Genomic DNA, 23,074 nt, shown 5'->3' with positions numbered 1-23,074 from the left:
GAAAGGTGAAACAGCTTGCTCCAGGTCATGCATGCAAGAACAGCTAAGAGAGCTGGGATTTGAACCCACATCCGGTCTGACTCCAAAGTCTCTACCGCCTCACTAAACTGTATGTGCCACCTTTACCCACGACCTCTAAGACTCAGGACTGCACTTGACAAATGGGAAATCGAGGCACCGAGTACTTGAGCCACAGGTGCACATCCAGTTCCACAGGAACCAGGCTTCTCACCAACCCGCCATCCCCACCCCAGCGGCCAGCCCAGGGGCCTCTGGGAGTTTTGTGCTGCTGTTTCCATATTTGGAGGACTTTTGGGTCTTATTTCTTTCCTGGATTCTTTGCTTCGGTGGCCCAGGAGATGGAGCATATGTCACCCTGCCTCAAGATTCTTCTGAGAGCTGGCAAGGAAATGAGAGAGGATCCATCCTAATTAGGGGGCGATAACCCCAAGGAGAAACTCGGATTCTCTGCAGCAGTCCGTGTCCTTCCCATTAGCCCTGTGTGTTTCTCAGATGTTTATAGAGCCTTCATTAACAGAGAGCCCCCTTAGATAAGAGGCCTGAACAGCATCAAGGGCCAGATAAGAACAAGTGGAGGGCACTTCGGGGACAGCAGAAGGGTGAGAGCCTGTGAACTGGCCCGGGTGCGCCGTACAGAGCTGTGGGCAGGACAATGCAGGCCGGCTCCTTCCGGGCTCCTCCCGGCACCCGCTAACACACCGCGGCCGCCGCAGTCTCCAGACCAGGGCGAGAGCCTCCCAAGATGGGCCGTGGGGCGCTCCGGATGGCTCTGCCTGTGCTCTCCCTGCTGGCCTGCTCCGCCCTAGGGAAGCCACTGGAGAACCGGGGGCGGCCGTCCACGGGGGGAGATGCCCACCGCCTGCTACGGGGGCCCGGCGGTGAGCAGGAGGGGGCCACCTTCGACCTGAGGATGTTCCTGGAGAACATGAAGGTGGATTTTCTGCGCAACCTCAACCTGAGTGGGGTCCCTTCTCAGGACAGAACCCGAGCCGAGCCACCACAGTACATGATCGATCTATACAACAGATACACCACCGACAAGACGTCCACCCCTGCGTCAAACATTGTGCGCAGCTTCAGCGTGGAAGGTAGAGTCGGCTCCGTGGGGCGCCCCGGGCGGGGGCGGGGGGACTCAGTGGTGGGTTCAAGGCCGCGCTGCCCGATATGGCGGCCACTTCAGACACGGGACTCTTCGTTTCAATTTAGGTTAATTTAAATGCAATAAAGTTAATAATTTAGTTAGTTTCAGTAGCTTGGGGGCAAGTGCTCAGCAATCATGCCTAGCTACCCTATAGGACATGGAGACTATAGAACAATTCCATCATTGCATAATGTTCTACTAGACATCTCTGCTCTAGAAAATTCTCCCTCTCTGGGCCCAGCACCACATTAACACAGTAGGTGCTGAAGGAATGCCTGCTCGCTTTCTTCCATCCCTTCCCTTCCCCTCCCTTCCCATCCTGTCTCCTTCCTACTTAGACACAGACAACTTACTTAGCCTCTGACTAACAGGCGTCTTTTTAAACACTGAAAGACTGCATTTCTCACTCATCAAAAGGTGTTTAAAATTCAGATAAATTCCTCTGAGAAACACTGGAAGACAAGGTAATTATTTTCTAAGTATAAAATAATTTCCCTGATTTAGTAGGACTAGAAGATAACGAATGTCGACTTAGGGCTTATGTCCTCTAATTCACGCCACGTAGGTGACATGATCTTGTGAGCAGTGAGCCAAGGCTTGCAGACCCTGAGGGAACTTTCCCGGTTCACATATTAGTTAAGCAGCTGGATTCTGACCCAGTCCCATCTGTTTGCACAGCTCAGGCTTTTTTCCGCAGTTGCAGCTTCTAACCAACCAGGCACACAGGACTTCTTCCCTCCTGAGCTTGAGGCCTGCAGACTCCTAGCCATATGCCCTAGCTCAAAGATGCTGTGGTCATGCTGCGTGCCTGGCAAAGCTGTATTTCCCAATGGCCCCTGTGCTGTGCTTAGCTGCTCACTCATGTCTGACTCTTTGTGACCCCATGGACTATAGCCTGCCAGACTCCTCTGTCCATGGGCTTTCTCCAGGCAAGAATACTAGAGTGGGTTCCCATGCCCTCCTCCTGAGGATCTTCCCAACCCAAGGATCAAACCCAGGACTCCTGCACTGCAGGCGAATTCTTTATCATCTGAGCCACCAGGAAGGCCCCTGATGGCCCCAAAAGAAAATGAAAGTCTAGATTTAATGTGGACCTGTCCTGTTTCTAAAAGATGGGTTTAATTTGTTTTAATGCAGTCTGCAGGTAATATAGATACTGGCAGCATCACACTACGCCCATGGGACATGTCTGTAACCCCTGCTTTAGGGAAAGGCTGAGCTTCTTTGGCTGGCCCTAATCACCAAATCCTGTAGTCTGGGAGTCCAGTGTTGGGAGCCATCTCCCAACAGCAGTGGGGTGACCCCGCCCTGCTCCCCTCCCCCCAGCATTGTCTGTGTCCCAGAAGCAGGTGTTCTGATCTGATCCCAGCTCTGCCTGTGGCCAGTGCTGCTGTGGAGGCAGTGATCATTATCACGAACAGCCTGAGTGGCTCGGGCAGAGAGAGCACTTGCTCTCTAGTTAGCTGAAGCGGCCCCTTGGCAATTTTCAAGGCGTGCCACAGAGCACAGCCAGCAGTGAATGCACTGCTCGTGGATCCCGCTCACTACTCGCGTATGACACGGCGGGTTTAACACACGGTACGGGAACGAGAACAGCTCGTCCAGGCTGGGGGAGGGCGCACAGAGAGCTGCGTGAAAGGCCATGTGCTGGGGGCGGTGGAGCAGGCGCAGTTTCTGGGGCAGACATAGAAGTACCTGATTGAGCACCTGCTGCGAACCAGGGACAGCGTTGGGGAGGCTTCATGAGCCTTCTTGTCAAAGCTTCACACCAGCCCTGGGGAGGTGGTAGGATGGAGCCCCATTCTACAGATGAGGAAACTAAGGCCCAGAGAGACTCAGGACTTCTCCCAGCTCATAAGCCTAGAAGAGAGAGAGTAAGGATTGGAATTTTAGACTGTTAGATGCTGCCAGGTTTCATGACAGCACATTCCCTACTCATGTTGGCACATAGGAGATGCTCAGGAAACACAACTTGTCTTCCCTCCTGTGACCAGGCCATGGTATAACAGGATGTGCTAATGGCTGGGAGTCAGCCAGGGAAGTGGGAAGAGAGACAGTTGTGTGGCTAGAAGGCAAGCTCCATATATGTCTAACATGGCCAAGCCATCGAGGTTAATCTATTTTTTCCTCACACATTGAAAAAAAATAAACACCACTTTCATTCTGCTCATAAGTTACCATTCTGAATGATTTCCTACGTGATTTAGGTGATATTTTTAACACTGTAGTAATAAAATTTCACCATCCCCTCCTAGGATCGCTCCTTTACTATTGTATGCTCAGGATTTGCACTCTGAGGCTGATAGTGTGCTTTGATGTTTTGTTTATTTGGTTCTTTTTCTAAGTGAGGATCTTTACAGGATGTGTGCACTTTGGCAGCTGCACACGCTAAATCCAAGTCTCTACATCTGTAAAAGTGTAATAATAATTAGATCTTCTTCCCTGGGTCAGTGTGAAGAGACAAGTAAAATATGCAAAGGTGGGCAAATAGTAGGTGCTCAGTAAACAGCTGGAGCTGTCAGCTTCAATGCAAGGCATCTCCTGCCTTTGTTTTTCTTTGGAAGATGTCAAATCTATCTTTTAAATTCCCTACTACATTAAGGTCTTGAGGGAAACCAAAGAGAGACTTGTTAGAGATAGATGGTGTCATGCCCAGTGCCCTTTCATGGAAACCACGAGTCTCAGGTTTGGCATTGTGAAAACAGACCCTCCCGGCAGACAACTATGTATTTGCATTTCAGATGCTGTCTCTTTAGCCACCACAGAAGACTTCCCTTTCCAGAAGCATTTCTTGCTCTTCAATATCTCCATTCCCAGGCATGAGCAGATCACCAGGGCTGAGCTCCGGCTCTATGTCTCCTGTCAGAGCCACGTGGACTCCTCTCACGAGCTGAAAGGAAACATGGTCATTTATGACGTTCTGGATGGAGCTGAGGTCTGGGATGCTCCTGGGGGGACCAAGACCTTCCTGGTGTCTCAGGACATCCGGGATGAGGGCTGGGAGACCTTTGAGGTGTCCAGTGCCGTGAAGCGGTGGGTCCGGGCAGACTCCACCAAGAGCAAAAATAAACTGGAAGTGACAGTGGAGAGCCACAGGAAGGGCTGTGACAAGCTGGATATCAGCGTCCCCCCAGGGTCCAAAAACCTGCCCTTCTTTGTCGTCTTCTCCAATGACCGCAGCAACGGGACCAAGGAGACCAGGCTGGAGCTCAGGGAGATGATCAGCCATGAGCAGGAGAGCGTGATCAAGAAGTTGTCCAGGAACACTGTGGTGGAGGCAGGTGAGAACAAAGACGAGGAGCAGGATGTGCAAGGCCACGTGCCCACGGCAGCATCTTTGGTCAGACGGAAGAGGAGTGCTGGGGCCAACAGCCACTGTCAAAAGACCTCCCTGCGGGTGAACTTCGAGGACATCGGCTGGGACAGCTGGATCATTGCGCCCAAGGAGTATGATGCCTTTGAATGTAAAGGTGGCTGCTTCTTCCCCCTGGCTGACGATGTGACCCCAACGAAACATGCCATCGTGAAGACCCTGGTGCATCTCAAGTTCCCCATGAAGGTGGGCAAGGCCTGCTGTGTGCCCACCAAGCTGAGCCCCATCTCCATCCTCTACAAGGATGACATGGGGGTCCCCACCCTCAAGTACCACTATGAGGGGATGAGCGTGGCAGAGTGTGGGTGTAGGTAGTGCTGGCCTGTGGGCGGGGGAGGCAGGGTGGACAGGCTCCTAGTGACAGGCCCTGTGTCCCGCTGGGCATGACAGGGACCAAGTCCACCTGCCTGCCAGTCTGGAGAAGGAAGGGGAGCCACCAGGTCCTTGAGGTAAAGACCTGCTCTCCCTCTCGGGGCCCACCCCAAGCACACGCCACTGGCCTGAACTACAGGGGAGGGGATGCCAATGGGCAGTAGGGTTTGGGGAGAAGAGGAAAGCCTGGAAGGGTTGCTGGGGTGGGAGGGGAGATGAAGAAATGGGGACAAGAGAAAGAATAATCCAGAGTCAGCAGAAAACTGAGCAAAACTGAGGCCGAGAAGTCTAAACGGGAGATGCACACAGATTAATGGAAATTAAAGCAAGTGAGAGGGACAGGATTTACTCCAATAACCACAGTGAACAAAGGCGGAAGGAATGGCCGTGTGCCATACCCACTGCACATTATTCCCACAACCCATGAGATGGGCGTCATGACTCCCAATTCACATGTATGGGAGCCAAAACTTCGGCTCAAGTAGCCCAAATAGCAACAGTTCAAGTAGCAACAGTCAATGGCATGATTCCAATCCGGGGATCTCCACAGGTCCGTCGGTCACCAAAGCCGAGGACCTCCCCAAGTACCCTGCTGCAGTTTAGCAGGTCACCTGGTAACTGAACACGATTAGACTTTGGGAGGTGGGGACTGGGGACAAGCTGGACTAAGTCCGACCAGTACCCAGCAGGATGACTGGGCTACTTGTCACATCTAGGGTACGTTCTGACTGCTCTGCGCCTGTGTTGATTCAGTGTCCGAGTGTGTTTGAAGATACCCCTGAGTCACTGAGAACTGTCCCGTAAACCAGCTGCAGGATGGAGCAAATGCAGGACGAATGCCCTCAGGCTGCAGTGTACGCTGTGGCCAGAGGAACTCTGACCCACTGGCACAGAGCTTGTGTGACCAGTGGTTCATACAGGGCCCCTTGCTGCCGTGGACTCAGACTGCAGGATGGTTTGCAGGGGTGCACTGAGTTTACCCGGAGGGATGGGCAGCCCATGGCCTGTGTCTCTGCAGTTACTTAGCATAACCAGCTCACCACCATCACAAACCCATGGGCTACCGTCTGACAAGGACTCCATGGATGACAAGACCTGGATTTGAATTTGTTGAAATAAATGCATTCTTGCTTTGGAATTTGCAATATCCTTGCTTTTACTCCAGGTACTCAGGAGCTGACAGCCAGTCTCCCTGGGTGAGGGCTCCCGCCATTGTTGAACTCAGGTCCTTATTGGCCACATTTGACTCTGGCCGCACTCACTGGCTGTTTTGAGTAATGTGCATCCAGTTCCGGTCCTGGGCTTGGGCCTTGGGACCAGACTTCATCCCCACTGACCGCAAGAGAGGACCTCTGATTCTCAGAGTCACACATGGAAGAGGGCGGAGCAGGAAGGTTCTGGAAGTGGTGAAGATTCCACTCCATGGCCCTTCTGATTGCTGGCCAGAGCAGAGCCCATAAAAGGCCTGGAGAGACCCAGGTCATTCCCATTGGTTGAAGTTCCCAGAATATTTTTTTAATGGCTTGTGTTAAATGTTTACGTGGAACCAATGAACAGCTTTAGTACCAAAAACACAATAAAACATTATTGTTTAATTACTGGAGTTACAGAAAATACTAATTCCCAGTATGACAGTGTTGCTCAATCATAAGGATGGATGACAGACATCTTTTAGTCCCTGTGGGGTGTTTCTGTGCCTGCATCAAAATTTCACTTGGAAATAAAGTCAAATGTCTAATCTGTGGCCTTTCCTGAGTGTGAGACCTGGGCCTGATGGTCCCCTAGCCTCACACCCTGCCCATTCCTTCCTCCAGGCCCCTCTTTCCCTGGGGGGAGGTGGAGGGGAGGGACACAGAGGGGTGGGCATGAGTGAATGAAGCCTCTGCTGGACAGGTATGAGCTCCATGGTCCTCTCAAGACCCCAGTATCATGCTTGCATTCTGGGGCCATACAGGGCTCCACCTCCAGTGCCTTTGGGGTCATCCAGGTTGGTGCCCAGACTGTCCTTCCTTTGCCTGGAAATGCTCCTGCCAGATGCTGCTTAACCAGCCTCTTCCTCTGGCTCAGTAACCATCACCCTGGTTTGCCTGGGATGGCCCTGGTTAATCCATGTTATCCACATATAACTAGGGCTCCTATTTGGATGAAAGGTCATATGATATCCACAGTCAGGGACATCTGAGGGCCCAATAGCAGAGGACAGTCAGGAGTAGCAGGATGGCTGGGAGCACACCAGGTGTGGGATTGCCTACCCTGGGCTCCCGTCCTGACCAGGTCACTCACTGGTTCACAGTCACTTCAGTGGCCACTGAGTCTTTATGTCCTTGCTTATAACCCCCAAAGTGCAAATGCTCCCCGGGTGCTTAGAAAAAGTTTATTGAGGTCTTGCTTCTCTTTCTGAGTAATGCTTAGAAAAATATTAGAGCCACTCCGTTCCCTTCTATTATTCTCTTTCACCGTGAAATCTCCATTTCTTTCCTCGTTGTCTTTTCAATGCCCCCTCTTCATTTTTCCCCGTGCTCTGCCAATCTCTTTGGCCTTCCTGCCTGTGCCTGGGTTGGAAGCAAGAGTCACCTCTCCTTGCATGTCCTCTTCCCAGGTGCACACACCAGAGGTCCCCTGGTGCTGGGCACTCAAACCTGAAATGTAACCATATATTTGGGAACTGCAAAGACAACTCTCTACTTCCTTGATTTGCCTGGACCCAGGGGTCTCATGGAGAAAATCCTGAAACCTGTTAATTATTGGGGCTTATACATGTAATGACATGTCTCGTGAACCTAGGTGGAAAATGCAAGAATGGTTAAGTCATGGAGGAAAAGTGAGGTCAGCATCTGGAGGGCAGGCCCTTCTCACCAGCAATGCACTGGTGACTCCAGACACAAGGTGAGGCCACCCTGGGCAAGATGTCCTGGGAAGGATAGACTACAGGTAAACCAGGCCAAAGAGCACCACTGAGAACAAAAGCCAATAGGGTTGTAAGATGAAGGATGCTAGCTCCCAAGCCTTCCCAGAGAGAGCTGAAAGGAAAATCTTTGCTTAGTGGCTTGGGAAGGTGATAGGAGGAGAGAGAGAGAGGAATGAACAGGAGAGGGCAGGAGGCAGCCCTCTTTGGGAAAAGATATGCTCAGGGGACACCAGAGGTTGGGAACAGCTGAGCCGAGTAGCCTGAGCAGATCCCCAAGCCCTCCACGGTGTGCCCTGCAACCTGTTCCCAGGCCTGCCAGGTGGATCTGCTCTTAGATTTCCAAGGCTATGTTCCATTCACCGTTCCCATTCATCTATGTCACGCCATCTTATCCTGTGGATTCCCATGGAATAGGGGATGGTGATCCCCCTGCTGGGTTCAAGCTTCACCCAAGCCTCCAGCAGACTGCCCTGGAGTTCCGGAGACATGGCATTGGTGGAGTTACCAAAGCCAGAGGGAATCTAGGCCTTGATCGTGTTCCTAGCCCCCACCTCCCACCACAAGTCCACGCCTGGGTTTATGACCAAAGCCCAGGTAAGCGTGTGCAGAATCTTCAGAGGATGACAGTATCCCTTCCGTCAGTCAATCCACTGCTCCTGAGTGCTGTGATTCTGGGCAAGTCCCATTATCCCTCCAAGCCCCAGCATCCTCCCCCATAAAAACAGGAGAAAGAGTGGTTTAGGAGAATTCGTCTTAGAAGCAGGATGTGAACAAGACCTGTGAGTGAAGGCATCATCATGAGCAAATGCTGCACGAGGCCTCGCCGACTGAGGGCGGCAAGAAGCCCGTTTGACGCTTGTTCACTGCTCTCACGGTTTTACCTCTGATAACAGTGACTGCTTAGGCATAGACTCGGTGCGGATTTAATTTAAAATAAATCTTACTTATTTGTGAAAAACTAAAAAGAAAGAAAGAAAAGCATTCATTCCCAGAACCTCTTTAGGCCCTGCACAGTTTCTAGGCGGGGCTCTGGCTGTCTATAAACTTGAATTTCTGCCTGCACTGCACAGAAAATATTTGATGCAGGGAAGAAGCTAGACAGCCTTGCTTCCTAGAGGTTCCCTGCCTGCAGAGAAAGCATGTGGGTGATATCCCACTGCTCCTAGGACCTCGGTCACTCTGAGAACCTTCCCCTCCCACCCCCCACACACCTCCGAACGAATTCCAATTCAAATCACCTCCCCCACCGCACCTGGCCCCGCCAGGCTCATAGCCTGACACACAGCGCCCCCTGGAGGTGACCATGGGAGCTGCACCCACAGTTACTCTGGTTCTCTTCTGCCTTCCCATCGGGCAATGTTGTTTGGGGGCAGTGCACAATTCTTATGCGAGTGATTGACAGCTGGAGTGATTATTTATCCTGGGACTTCAGTTATAGTTTCCCTGTCATGGCACAAAACTGTGAGAATGCTCTGTTGGGAAGTAGGGATAAGGAATAAACAGAACCAGCCCTCCTTCCTTATCTAGAGAAATACTTCTTAGAGCCTTAATTACTTAAAATAATACTAATACTACATGAACTGTTCCACAAAATAGAAAAATTAAGAAATAGAAATGTTTTTCAGCTCATTTAATAAGGTCAGCTTTACCTAGAAACTAAAGCCAAATAAAAAGGACTACATACGGATATTCTTCATGAACGTGCAAAAATCCTCCAAAATTGAATTCAACAGCATTTAACACAATAATACATCATGACCAACGGAGGCTTATCTCACAAACACAAGGTTGGTTAACCATTAGAAAACCAATCAGTGTAATCAACAAACCACTAGTTTGTTTAGTGTTAACAAACTGAAAAACAAAAATCATGGTCATCTTAATAGATGCATCTGACAATATTTAACATCTGTTCATTATTTTTTTAGTCTTGAAATACTAGGAATATAAGAGAATTTTCCTAATCTCAGTTCTCCTAAATGGATATATACCATTTTCATAGACTGGAAGTCTCAGTTTTGATGTCAATTGTTCCCCCTACTGATTTATAGCTTCAGTTCAATTCAAATCAATTGTCTGATTCTTTAAAAATAAAATTATCAGAATCTAAAATTTATATGGGTAATCAGTGTAAGTGCTGCTGCTGCTGCTGCTGCTAGGTCACTTCAGTTGTGTCCGACCCCATAGATGGCAGCCCACCAGGCTCCCCCATCCCTGGGATTCTCCAGGCAAGAACACAGGAGTGGGTTGCCATTTCCTTCTCCAATGCATGAAAGTGAAAAGTGGAAGTGAAGTCGCTCTGTCGTGTCCGACTCTTTGCAACCCCATGGACTGCAGCCTACCAGGCTCCTCCATCCATGGGATTTTCCAGGCAAGAGTACTGGAGTAGGGTACCATCGCCTTCTCCAATCAATGGAACTAGAATAACGAAAATAATTTTGATGGACAATAACAAAGTTGCAGGGTTTACACTACAAGATTTCAAGACATACAGTAAACTCTAGCAACCAGGACAGCATGGCACTGGTGGAAAGACACACAAATGGAGGCAGCAGAGCAGAGAGTACAGAAATAGGCCCTCACGCGTGTGGTTAATCACTGACCTAATGCCAAGGGAACTCGATGGGACAGGGAAGATTTTTCAACAGCTAGTGTTGGATCAGCTGGATATCAACATGGAAAAACATAAATCTTGACCCCTTCCTCATAAAATAAAATTAACACACTCTACAAAAAAATTAATTCAAAAAGGATTATAAATGTTAAAACTTCTAGACAATACTGAAGAAAAACTGGTGACCTTCGAATAAGCAAGGATTTCTTAAATATGGCACCAAGGGTAAGAATCAGAAAATAAAAAATTGATAAATTGGAATCTATCAAAAATAGGAACTTTTAATCTTCAAAAGACACCGTTAAGGTCAAAAAAAGGCAAGCCACAGACTAGGAGGAAAATTAGCAGCACATACATCAGGCAAAGACGTTTAGAATCGCCAAAATAGTTCCTTGATCAATAACAAGACAAGAACAGCCCCCTCGACTTCTCTGTTACGTGTGCTGACTCTCATCACAATGCTGAGGGTCTCTTCTTGTCTTATTTCCCTGTTGAGGAAGCTAGGGCAAAAACCAGTCAGGTCACCTAATCGGGGTCTATACTTTAGAAAACAGTCGGGTTTGGGGATAACTCCTGACCAGTCTGCTCACATGGGTGCTGTACAAGTGAGGGGGAGGCAGAGGCTTATAACTGCATCCCAATTCCAAACACAGCCCCAGAGACCACCCCCAGGACTCTCTGTAGCCCCTGGGCCAAAAGCTGGGAGGGGCTGGATGGGAAGATCTCCTGGCTGCCACATGCTCACCTTAGCCCACTACCACCTGCTTGTATCTCCCTTATCTGGGGGCCCGGACAGCCCTTCCTCTTGGAGAGTTTGTGGAGTTCTGGGGGCAGAATTATCCCACTGGCTTCAGGCCACATCCACGGGAAGACACGTCACGTCCCCTCGCAGGCACTAACTCAGCACTCCAGGGGCCACAGACTGTCCTGTTGCTGCGTCCTCCCTGAGGCTCTGGGCCATCTGCACAAATCACAGCCCGGAACCAGCTCCAGGTATGCCTTTTCAAGACTTCATTTTAATAAGAATTCAGGGGAAACATTTTCTCCAAAAAGGTTCTTAATTCTGCTCATCATCCCCGCCTTTCCTAGCCCAGAGGCTCTACTTGGGCTCAAGCAATGATAGAAAAGTGTCCTTAGAGGATGAGGCTGAGTTGTGAATCCCCAAGTGGAGGTGGAGCAGAGGGCTCAGCCTTCCCAGTGAGGACTAAGGAGGCCTTATTATTATAATAAATCAGTCTCACTTGATTGGCTGCAAATGGTGGAGTGATGTGACCATATGTCACTTGGGCATTAAACAAATCCTCATGAGCTAAGAATATGTTTGTTTAGCTAATTGACCTCTTTGGCCTTCATCAACCACTTGGTAAACATCCTCAGATAATGATTTCCAGAGAGCGGATTGTGGCTTTCAAGTGTGCTGAGAAGGGCCCCCAGCCCCAAGACCACCTCCTCCGGCTGCCTGCTGAGGCACACACGTGCCTGCCTGAGGCACACACGTACCTGGTCCCGGGAGGGTATACTGGCGGTAACGGGGCTAAGGGAAGAGAGTGGAGCCTGGCAACTCTCCTTCGCTATGTGGACCACACTCTGAGCCGTAATCAGCCAGACTGTCACGTGAAGGAAATGCCCACTCCCAGAGGGATGGGGCATAAAGCAGGGGTTCCAGGGTCTAGGCTCTGTAGTAGGTATTCTTGGAAATCTGCGATAAATCAGTCAGAAGATGGACCCATGTCACTTCTATGCAAAGGAGCAGAAGTCCAGCTGTTTGCTGGGGACTGATGATTTGGATACCTGTGGGGCCTGGACCTCAGAGACCCAAGTCCTCCAACTCAATTCTCCTTGCAAGCAGAGGGTTGTGGGCTGGGCCCTCAACCAGGAGGGGCATCTTCTTTAGTCAGGAGAATGGATACTTGTTATATCTCAGAGCTAACTTCTCCTGCCCTGGAATCGCCAATCCCACTCCCCATGCCCCGTGATGAAGTCCAGACAGTTCATTCCTGTCACGTGAGAGCTGTCATGGGGCACCATTTCAGTTCCCTAGGCAAGGGAACAACTTCAAGCCGTGAGGTAGATGGAAGCTTAGACTCAACCTCGGCGTGATCTGAGTGACTACGGCCCCCCTGGTTCCTTCCAGCTGCTCTCACGTCCCCCTCACACCTAGGATGGCGGGCTTCTGGCAGCTACTGAACTCTGTTTATTCAGCTACAAAATAGAGAGACAATCTAACACGGAAATCTCATCAGTAATTTAGTGCTTCCTTCTTGCCTGATGCTAAGCACCTTACCCATGTTTTCTCACTTAGTCTATACAATAAATAAGACACTTCCCTAAGGCCACAGAGTAGAGGGCGGCAGGACCAGATCTCCAGTGAGTTCTCCCTAATTCCAGGGTGTGGGTCACCCAGTGTAGAGGGGAAATGCTATTTACTTGCACGTTAATAACTCTCCTTTGCAGGATGGAAACCATCTGCGTATAAAGTATGGGGCACAGAGCCTGGCATGTGGCCGGAATTCACACGGAAGTTACTCATGTTATTCTGCCAGAGGTGGTGCAGCCAGTTGAGACCTCCACACACCCTCTGGGTCAAGCCACTTCCGCCCCTTCTCCCCAGTCCCCAGTCCCCAGGGCTGATGAGCTTGAACTAGATAGGATTAAAGGCTTACTGGGGCTGGAAGCTACACCCCAACTCCTGCATTTAGCCCCAGACCTTCTGTCCGCCAGCTGAGAAGGACGAGCGAGGGAGGCAGCTGCACAGGGGAGTGCTATTGCCTTGCGTACGGTGTCAAGAGAGCTTTTGCGCAGGAGCCAGCCCTCCCTTTGCGTCCCCATGGTGAGAAAATGGGCCCTGCTCCTGCCCATGCTGCTCTGCAGCCTGGCTGGGCCCGCACACCTCTTCCAGCCAAGCCTGGTGCTGGACATGGCCCAGGTCCTCTTGGATAACTACTGCTTCCCAGAGAACCTGATGGGGATGCAGGAAGCCATCGAGCAGGCCATCAAAAGTCATGAGATTCTGTCTATCTCAGACCCTCAGACTCTGGCCCATGTGTTGACAGCTGGGGTGCAGAGCTCCTTGAATGACCCTCGCCTGGTCATCTCCTATGAGCCCGGCACCCTCGAGGCGCCCCCGCGAGCTCCAGCATTCACGAACCTCACACTAGAGGAAATCATCGCAGGGCTGCAGGATGGCCTCCGCCATGAGGTTCTGGAAGGCAATGTGGGCTACCTGCGGGTGGACAACATCCCGGGCCAGGAGGTGATGAGCAAGCTGAGGAGCTTCCTGGTGGCCAACGTCTGGAGGAAGCTCATGAACACCTCCGCCTTGGTGCTGGACCTCCGGCACTGCACTGGGGGACACATCTCTGGCATCCCCTACGTCATCTCCTACCTGCACCCGGGGAACACAATCTTGCATGTGGACACCATCTACGACCGCCCCTCCAATACAACCACTGAGATCTGGACCCTGCCTGAAGCCCTGGGAGAGAAGTACAGTGCCGACAAGGATGTGGTGGTCCTCACCAGCAGCCGCACGGGGGGCGTGGCTGAGGACATTGCTTACATCCTCAAACAGATGCGCAGGGCCATCGTGGTGGGCGAGCGGACTGTTGGGGGGGCTCTGGACCTCCAGAAGCTGAGGATAGGCCAGTCCGACTTCTTTCTCACAGTGCCTGTGTCCAGATCCCTGGGGCCCCTGGGTGAGGGCAGCCAGACGTGGGAGGGCAGCGGGGTGCTGCCTTGTGTGGGGACGCCAGCCGAGCAGGCCCTGGAGAAAGCCCTGGCCGTTCTCAGGCTGCGCCGGGCCCTGCCAGGAGTCATTCAGCGCCTTCAGGAGGCGCTGCGCGAGTACTACACGCTGGTGGACCGCGTGCCCGCCCTGCTGAGCCACCTGGCTGCCACGGACCTGTCCTCGGTGGTCTCCGAGGAGGATCTGGTCACTAAGCTCAACGCTGGCCTGCAGGCTGTGTCTGAGGACCCCAGGCTCCAGGTGCAGGTGGTCAGACCCAAAGAAGCCTCTTCTGGGCCTGAGGAGGAGGCTGAAGAACCTCCAGAGACGGTCCCCGAAGTGCCCGAGGACGAGGCTGTTCGGCGGGCTCTGGTGGACTCCGTGTTCCAGGTGTCTGTGCTGCCGGGCAACGTGGGTTACCTGCGCTTCGACAGCTTTGCTGATGCCTCCGTCCTGGAGGTGCTGGGCCCGTACATCCTGCGCCAGGTGTGGGAGCCCCTGCAGGACACGGAGCACCTCATCATGGACCTGCGGCAGAACCCCGGGGGGCCGTCCTCCGCGGTGCCCCTGCTGCTGTCCTACTTCCAGAGCCCCGACGCCAGCCCCGTGCGCCTCTTCACCACCTACGACCGGCGCACCAACGTCACCCAGGAGCACTTCAGCCAGACGGAGCTGCTGGGCCGGCCCTACGGCAGCCAGCGCGGGGTGTACCTGCTCACGAGCCACCGCACGGCCACCGCGGCCGAGGAGCTGGCCTTCCTCATGCAGTCGCTGGGCTGGGCCACGCTGGTGGGCGAGATCACCGCGGGCAGCCTGCTGCACACACACACCGTCTCCCTGCTGGAGACGCCCAAGGGCGGCCTGGCGCTGACAGTGCCTGTGCTCACCTTCATCGACAACCATGGCGAGTGCTGGCTGGGGGGCGGTGTGGTCCCCGACGCCATCGTGCTGGCCGAGGAAGCCCTAGACAGGGCCCAGGAGGTGCTGGAGTTCCACCGAAGCTTGGGGGAGTTGGTGGAGGGCACGGGGCACCTGCTGGAGGCCCACTACGCTCGGCCAGAGGTCGTGGGGCAGATGGGTGCCCTGCTGCGCGCCAAGCTGGCCCAGGGGGCCTATCGCACGGCGGTGGACCTGGAGTCGCTGGCTTCCCAGCTTACGGCCGACCTGCAGGAGATGTCTGGGGATCACCGTCTGCTAGTTTTCCACAGCCCTGGTGAAATGGTGGCTGAGGAAGTGCCCCCACCTCCTCCCGCCGTCCCCTCCCCGGAGGAGCTCTCCTATCTCATCGAGGCCCTGTTCAAGACTGAGGTGCTGCCCGGCCAGCTGGGCTACCTGCGTTTCGACGCCATGGCTGAGCTGGAGACGGTGAAAGCCATCGGGCCGCAGCTGGTGCAGCTGGTGTGGCAGAAGCTGGTGGACACGGCCGCGCTGGTGGTCGACCTGCGCTACAACCCCGGCAGCTACTCCACGGCTGTGCCACTCCTCTGCTCCTACTTCTTCGAGGCAGAGCCCCGCCAGCACCTCTACTCTGTGTTTGACAGGGCCACGTCGAGGGTCACAGAGGTGTGGACCCTGCCCCACGTCACAGGCCAGCGCTACGGCTCCCGCAAGGACCTCTACGTCCTGGTGAGCCACACCAGCGGCTCAGCAGCTGAGGCTTTCGCTCACACCATGCAGGATCTGCAGCGAGCCACCATCATCGGGGAGCCCACGGGTGGGGGGGCACTCTCCGTGGGCATCTACCAGGTGGGCAGCAGCTCCTTATATGCCTCCATGCCCACGCAGATGGCCATGAGTGCCAGCACCGGCGAGGCCTGGGATCTGGCTGGGGTGGAGCCGGACATCACTGTGCCCATGAGCGTGGCCCTCTCCACAGCCCGGGACATAGTGACCCTGCGTGCCAAGGTGCCCACTGTGCTGCAGACAGCTGGGAAGCTCGTAGCAGATAACTACGCCTCCCCTGAGCTGGGAGTCAAGATGGCAGCCAAACTGAGTGGTCTGCAGAGCCGCTATGCCAGGGTGACCTCAGAAGCCGCCCTTGCCGAGCTGCTGCAGGCCGACCTGCAGGCGCTGTCTGGGGACCCACACCTGAAGACAGCCCATATCCCTGAGGATGCCAAAGACCGCATTCCTGGAATTGTACCCATGCAGGTGAGTCACAAGAGGGAGTTGGTCCCACGTGGTCCGACGAGGGAGTCAATCAACTGTCCACACATCCAGGGCTCTGTGCAGGGTTCAAGGCAATGGCTTCCAGACTTGTTTTCATGTTAAAGTTTTCACCAGTCAAATCTTTTCCTCTCTCTGACCCTGTCCTCCACTCCTCGTGCCCATGAGGTCCCTGAGCACCTCTGTAGAACATCGGTACTTACAGAAGCTCAGGTTGAAAATGCTAGTACAGAAGGAGCTTCCCTCTTGTCCGGGTAGAAGGCAAGAGCTTGCAGAACTTCCCTTTGTTGGTGTTAGAGAAAGAGGTTGCTAAGTCACATGAGGTCCCCATGAGTTCCTCTCCTAGAAATGTGGGGTTAGTGTCCATCCACGTCACCTGTCTGCCTTGGGGGAATTGCAGGTTTTGTGGACGAGTCAGGGGGATGGAGACAGGGAATCAGGCAGCGGCCCTGGCCTCACATTTGCCTTGGAGCTAGAACACGGAGCTTGGGGACAGGCCCAGGGGTGCTGGCGCCCAGCCTAGACAACTCCCGAGGTGAGGCTGCCTTGGTGGGGCACTGACTGCCTTCTCCCCTCCCCCAGTGCCAAGTACTGTCTCCTAAAGGTGTCACGCTGGGTGAGTGTGCACCTAGATACAAGGGCCAACAGAATGGGAAATTCTGAGCGAAGCTGTGTGGTCAAAATATTTGATGTCAGCATTGCAGATCTGGGTAAATCAAGGCTAAGGAGGTTTGCTGCAGGGTGAATAAGAGAAAAATTCTGCAGATCAGGGGCCAAAGTACACAGCAAGACTCGGCAAGCTCTCCTGTCAACAAAGAGCTCCATCAGAACAGCTTTACAACACCTCAACAAAGAGCTCCATCAGAACAGCTTTACAACACCTCTCCACGGCCTTTATCATCTACTCTTTCACTTCATGACCACAGCGCTTAGGCAGGGAGCATTTGTCCTGGTTCCTTTGAAGGCAGGACCTGGACAGGGGCTTGCGTTCGGGCAGCTGATGTGGGAGATGTTTGCTGAAGCTGGAGTGAGGGAGTAGGGTGAATTGGATGGAGTCCAGCTGGTGAGTCTATTATTGAGGCTGTTGTTTCTGAAGAGTCCAGAAGCACCCTGACAAGAGTGAAGAGTGCCTTCTGGAGCTGTCCCTCTGCAGACGGGACTCAGTAGTTCCATCCTCTGTTAGCTGAAAGTCACCCCAAACACGAACTCGCTCAGGCTCTGGAGCAGCCTGGAGAAGATCCTGAAGTAGAAAAAGGCAAGGGTGCCAGAGGCAGGGCCCTGTCAGCTGTGGCTGACGCCAGAGGGCTGAGGCACCGGAAGCATCTACGACAGGACTGTTACCTCATTTCACCGAAAGGGGGACTGAGGCCTGGAGGAGCACCCGGGAGAGTGGCCTGGAGCCAAGGAACTTGTGACTGAGGTCAGCTCAAGGTCTGGATGGCAGGGGCCCTGAACTCTACCACTTACTGGCTACATGAGCCCGAGCAAGTTACTTAACCACTCTGTGCTTCGGTTTTTTTGTTTTGTTTTGTTTTGTTTCATTTAAAAGATGAGGATAATAGTGTCTTCTCTACAGTGACTTCTACACTGTGCTCAGGGCAGGTCCAGATCCCTGGGAAAGACTCGAGAGCCCTGTAGTTCATGCCTTCCCTCCCTGCCTCGGGGAGGGAGAGGATGATAAACTCAGAGTCAAAAAGTATCTGGGGAGCTCGGGCAAGTCAGAGTGGAGACTGTGCCTGGGTCTCTCCACTCAGATGCCAGGTTGAGGAGTTGGCACGCGTGAGCATTCCCTGTAAGGAGGCTGCTGATCACACATGGGATTCACATCCCGGGCTCACTACCCATTTAACTTTCCAGGTACCATCAGGAAAGGCCCTGGCACCTACTACTTCCTTACAAAATGTTAGCTCCCTTCCTGTGCCATCAATATTTCTCATGATATAAAGGAACCCCATGGCACCCACTTTCAAATCTGAGCTTTCACTGTATCTGGCAGAAGTGACAGGGAGTAGGTGCCAGGCGGGGCTTGGCAGAACAGAGAGCCACAGCCACAGAAGAGCTGGACGTGGACTTTCTTCTTTCGCAGAGGTGGTTGTCCATTTAAGTACCATGATCAGTAATGAAGGAAAGAAATAATCAAAACCCTAAAAAAAAAAGTGAGCTTTCAAATCTCTCCTTTCCTGACATGGAGCTGACCTCCCCCTCTTTCAGATCCCTTCCCCTGAAGCCTTTGAAGACCTGATCAAGTTCTCCTTCCACACTAACGTGCTGGAGGGCAATGTTGGCTACCTGAGGTTTGACATGTTTGGGGACGGTGAGCTGCTCACCCAGGTCTCCGAGCTGCTGGTGGAGCACGTCTGGAAGAAGATTGTACACACGGATGCTCTGATTGTCGACATGAGGTCAGTGGGCCTGGGCAGCTGCTGTAGACAGTCTAAGCCGTGAGCAGGGTAGGGAAGAAAGGACTCTGGGGCACAGCACAGGACCAGGGGGGAGCCTGGCTAGCTAGCTGGGGTTCTGGCTTAATTGGCCAGGTGGGGCCCCACTACTGGTAGTTTTTTAAGCTCAGATGGCCTCAATGTGCATTCTAGGCTGAGAAGCACCGGACTAGTCCGGTGGTCCCCAAATGTTCCTGGTCATAGGATTAAGTGAGGAGAGAGGGGAAGGGTGACCTTAAAAATACCGACTCCAGGGTCCTTCTGAATTCAAATCCCTGCGAATCCAAAGCCCCAGGGGTGAGACCCAGTGACTAGTATATTTGACAAGCATCATCCAAGTGACTCCGATGATCAGCCGTGTTTGGGAGAGCTAGGCCTTCTCCTATGCTTGAGTCTCCTATCTTACAAAATCAGCTCAGGACAACCCTGGTGATGAGAATCATAAACCCAATGGCCCAGTCAGAATGTTACAGTTCAGCCACTATTGTTGCAAAAAGAACTCTTTACAGCACAAAATGATTGCTGAGGGGATGCTTTCAGCATCTGCTTCTGTGAAGGTATGCCTCATACAAGGTGAGTTTCCTTCCTAGAGCTGGGGGAGGGGAGTTAGGAGGGTAATGGGTAGAAGAATGCCCGTGTGTAGTGGCCAGCCCTCTCCTCACTTCCAGGACCATCAGTGGACTTGCCCTGGGCATCTTCCACGGGCACTGGGAGGAGGGAAGTCTGCTCCCCAGGGAAACGGACACTGCCCCCATCCCCAGGGGCTGGATTGACTAAGAGAGAACTCTAGTTGCTGGTTTACAATACTGTTATGATTCTTAATTGTCACTAGGTGGCGCTAGATCACAGAGGTGGGCTCCCCTCCCTGGAAGAGAAACTCCCAGGGCTTGGGTTTGGGTATGTCAGAACTTATTTGTGCCATCCCTAATGACTTTATCCTTCAAAGGCTCTACTGAACATCCAAATGACCCTCATGCTCAATCTTTTCCTGCTTAACTGTATTTGTTGTTCAGTATCTGACTCTTTGCCACCCCATAGACTGCAGCATGCCAGGCCTCCCGTCCTTCACCCTCTTAACAGTGTAGTCCACATTTTTTTTTTTTTTTTTTACAGAGGAGACCCAGCCCACAGGTGTGCTTTGCTTAAAGATCCTTCCAAACCACAGTCTGGAGGTTCAGATGCTGAAGTCATGGGCACTGAGCCCATCCAGGCCATCCTAGACCATCAACCGGAAGAGATTGCTAATACACTGCCCACGCAGTTGCTGGCATCCCTTGTTGGATTCCTTGTTTCACAGATAAGGAGACAGGGGCCAGAGAGGTCACACAATGGGACATATACAAATGGCCTGGAATGATCACAGGCTCCTTTACCCCCAGCGCAGTCCCACAGCTCTGAACACTCCACCAGTCAAGGACAGACTCCACCACACTGAGTGCCATGTTAGGACACCCCAGCTAAGACGCCTAGTGGGTACTGTGAAACTAGCCAGCATGGAACTGGGAAGACAGTGTTCTCAAAATGTGCTCCACTCACAGGCAGCAACCCATGGTCAGTAAGCTAAGGAAATTTATCAACAAGTTCCAAGCTGCAGGACTCGTCAGAGCCTTTAATATAACATACAGTATGTATCACATAATGTATCAATACATGAACAGAAAGAATGGGTCTGTTAGGTAGTATTTTTTTAAAAGAATTTGACCACAAAGTCTCATATTCTCAAGAATCTTGTACTCTGGGAAATGCCAACCAAAGAATTCTGTAAGATAAGGAAAGGGCACCACGCTTAGGCTGCCTGGGATTAAGAGCAGGGCAAGGATGTGGGCCCCCTGGGGGCATCGAGGGTTTCCCCGTGGGTTCCGCCCCTTAGCGGGCAACTGTTCCCTTCCTTCAGGTTCAACATTGGTGGCCCCACCTCCTCCATCTCTGCCCTGTGCTCCTACTTTTTCGACGAAGGCCCACCTATTCTGCTGGACAAAATCTACAACCGGCCCAGTGACTCCGTCAGTGAGCTCTGGACCCTTACTCAGCTCGAAGGTGCGTGCAGAAGGCTTTCCTTCCTACTATTGTAGAAGCTCCTGAGAAATCCAGGAAAGACAGTTTTGGGTTCAGGTAAAAGTAACTGTAGCCAGAATACAAAACCCCTGTCCTAGTCCACGTACTCTGTACATGAGACCTTCAATCCCTGCAAAACATTTACCATTATGCCTATTTTCTAGATGAGAAAAATGAGTTCTAAGTCAGCTATCTTGTCTAAGGTCACTCAGCTAATGATAGTAATTTGAACACTGGTTTGTCTAAAACCAAAATGCCTGCCATTCTTGCCGTGGCAGGCATCAGTCTGCAAGACAAATGCAGAGCTGGAAGGATCCCCTGCCCATAAGCAAATCCCAGTGGGTTTCCAGTGGCTTTCCACCTTATCTGAATTCTCAGCAGCTGCCCAGCACATCTGTCTAAAGAAAGTTCATGACTCTAATGAACCTTCTGTTACCTGCCCTGGGCCCAGAGCAGGGGCTGGAGGAGGCAGTACAGGCCTTACGCTTTACAGAACCACGGGCCTCCCACTCACATCCCAGGGGATAGCCTGGCTCTGTCTCCCTTGCTTAGCTTGCAAAACCAAGGAACCTGGATGCCCATCTGACAGGAAGGGGCTGGGAAACCAACAGAGGTTGTGCATCTAATCAGAAAAGCACTCTGCAATCTTCATTTGCCATTTTCTTATCACACAAGCATGTGGGGGCAATCTTCCAAGATATCCATTCAATAATATTACAAAACGTAAGTAAAAATCAGGACCAGATGAATGCTCAATTTAAATAGATATTCAAGACTGGAAGGTAAAACCAGATCTGCAGACCGTGGGGCCTGGGAATTGCCACGTCCAATATGGGAGCCACGTGCCCCACATGGATTGGAATGTGTAAAGTGTTACATGCACACGAGATTTTGAAAACTTTTTATGAAAAAAATGATGTAAAATATCTCAATAATTTTATTGTTCAAAAAATTTGAGAGGAGCATATTTTGGATTCATGGAGTTAGATAAAACAGTGTTAAAGTTCATTTTATCAATTTCCTTTTACTTGTTTAGCGTGGTTTCTAGAAAACTTGAAATGACATCAGTGGCTTACATTTAGGCTCATGTTGCATTCCCACTGGACATCACTATCCTAGAGGTTCTCATCATTAAATCACAAACTTGGCTCTTCTGGGGGTCCAGAGTGAAAAGAGAGTCTGGTCAGGTTAGCCCTTCTCTCAGGTAAGTCGGTTAAGCCTTTTCCCATCACTTCGTGAAAAAACTCTCAAGCACCTGCCTGCTCAGGATCAGGCAGGCATCCTTATCCTCGTTTTATGGATGCAGAAACTGGGCTTAGAAAGGTGGAGTGAATCGCATGCAGACATGAGGATACAGACCCGACCCTCCTCTCTCGGAGTCGAGGCAGTCTGGAGAAGACCAGTGCCCAGTGGGGATCTGACTCCCTATTTTGAAGGGTCTTGTATCTTGCAGGTGAACGCTATGGCTCCAAGAAGAGCATGGTCATTCTGACCAGCAGTCTGACTGCCGGCGCCGCAGAGGAATTCACCTACATCATGAAGAGGCTGGGCCGAGCACTGGTCATCGGGGAGGCGACCAGCGGGGGCTGCCAGCCGCCGCAAACCTACCACGTGGACGACACGGACCTGTACATCACCATCCCCACCGCCCGCTCAGTGGGGGCTGCAGACGGCCGCTCATGGGAAGGGGTGGGCGTGGCACCTGACGTGGCTGTTCCTGCAGATGCCGCCCTTGCCAGAGCCAAGGAGATGCTCCAGCATGCTCCGCTAAGGGCGAGGCGCAGCCCACGCCTGCGTGGTCGCGGCAAGGGCCACCATAGGCAGAGCCAGGGAAGGGCGGGATCTCTGGGCCGCAACCAAGGGGCAGTCAGGCATGAGGTCCTGACTGAGGCCCCCAGTGGGCAGAAACAGGGCCTGCTGCACTCTGGCTAGGCTTAGAATCGCAGCTACCCTTGGAGCTCATACATCTGGCCTCTTCCCAACTGCCAGCATCCTTTCTGTTGGAACACCTAGGGCCAGGAAGCTCATCCCCTTCGAAGTCCATCCCCTGCAGGGAAGTGAAGCCCACATCTATCCCCACCCATGCTTCTTAATCACCAACCCCTGGTCCTCACGCTGTCAGCCATACCACCTTAGCCCAACCACATCATGATGTGAGCCACAGATGCTAGGCACATGTACATTTTCCGTAGACACGTTTAAGAAAAGTATAGAGAAGCAGGTAAAATTACTTTGAATAGTGTACTTTAACCCACTATATTC

The 23,074-nt window shown here is 52.3% G+C and overlaps 2 protein-coding genes across 2 annotated transcripts; both read left to right on the top strand.

Moving 5' to 3' along the window:
- The first annotated feature begins 611 nt into the window (after window positions 1-611).
- On the top strand, window positions 612-6,503 carry GDF2 (growth differentiation factor 2). Its single transcript, XM_004021550.6, has 2 exons — window positions 612-1,109; window positions 3,904-6,503. Exons 1-2 carry the CDS (start codon window positions 764-766, stop codon window positions 4,848-4,850), a joined length of 1,293 nt encoding a protein of 430 aa, XP_004021599.3. The 5' UTR covers window positions 612-763; the 3' UTR covers window positions 4,851-6,503.
- Window positions 6,504-13,120: 6,617 nt separating this feature from the next.
- Window positions 13,121-22,744, top strand: RBP3 (retinol binding protein 3). Its single transcript, XM_004021549.5, has 4 exons — window positions 13,121-16,304; window positions 18,531-18,721; window positions 20,652-20,794; window positions 22,266-22,744. The coding sequence occupies exons 1-4, from the start codon at window positions 13,257-13,259 to the stop codon at window positions 22,742-22,744; spliced, it is 3,861 nt and encodes a 1,286-aa protein (XP_004021598.3). The 5' UTR covers window positions 13,121-13,256.
- Window positions 22,745-23,074: the final 330 nt, after the last annotated feature.

The sequence above is a fragment of the Ovis aries genome, chromosome 25 (assembly GCF_016772045.2).
Source record: "Ovis aries strain OAR_USU_Benz2616 breed Rambouillet chromosome 25, ARS-UI_Ramb_v3.0, whole genome shotgun sequence".
Classification (NCBI taxonomy): Eukaryota; Metazoa; Chordata; class Mammalia; order Artiodactyla; family Bovidae; genus Ovis; species Ovis aries.
This window is presented reverse-complemented; position numbering and strand designations above follow the sequence as displayed.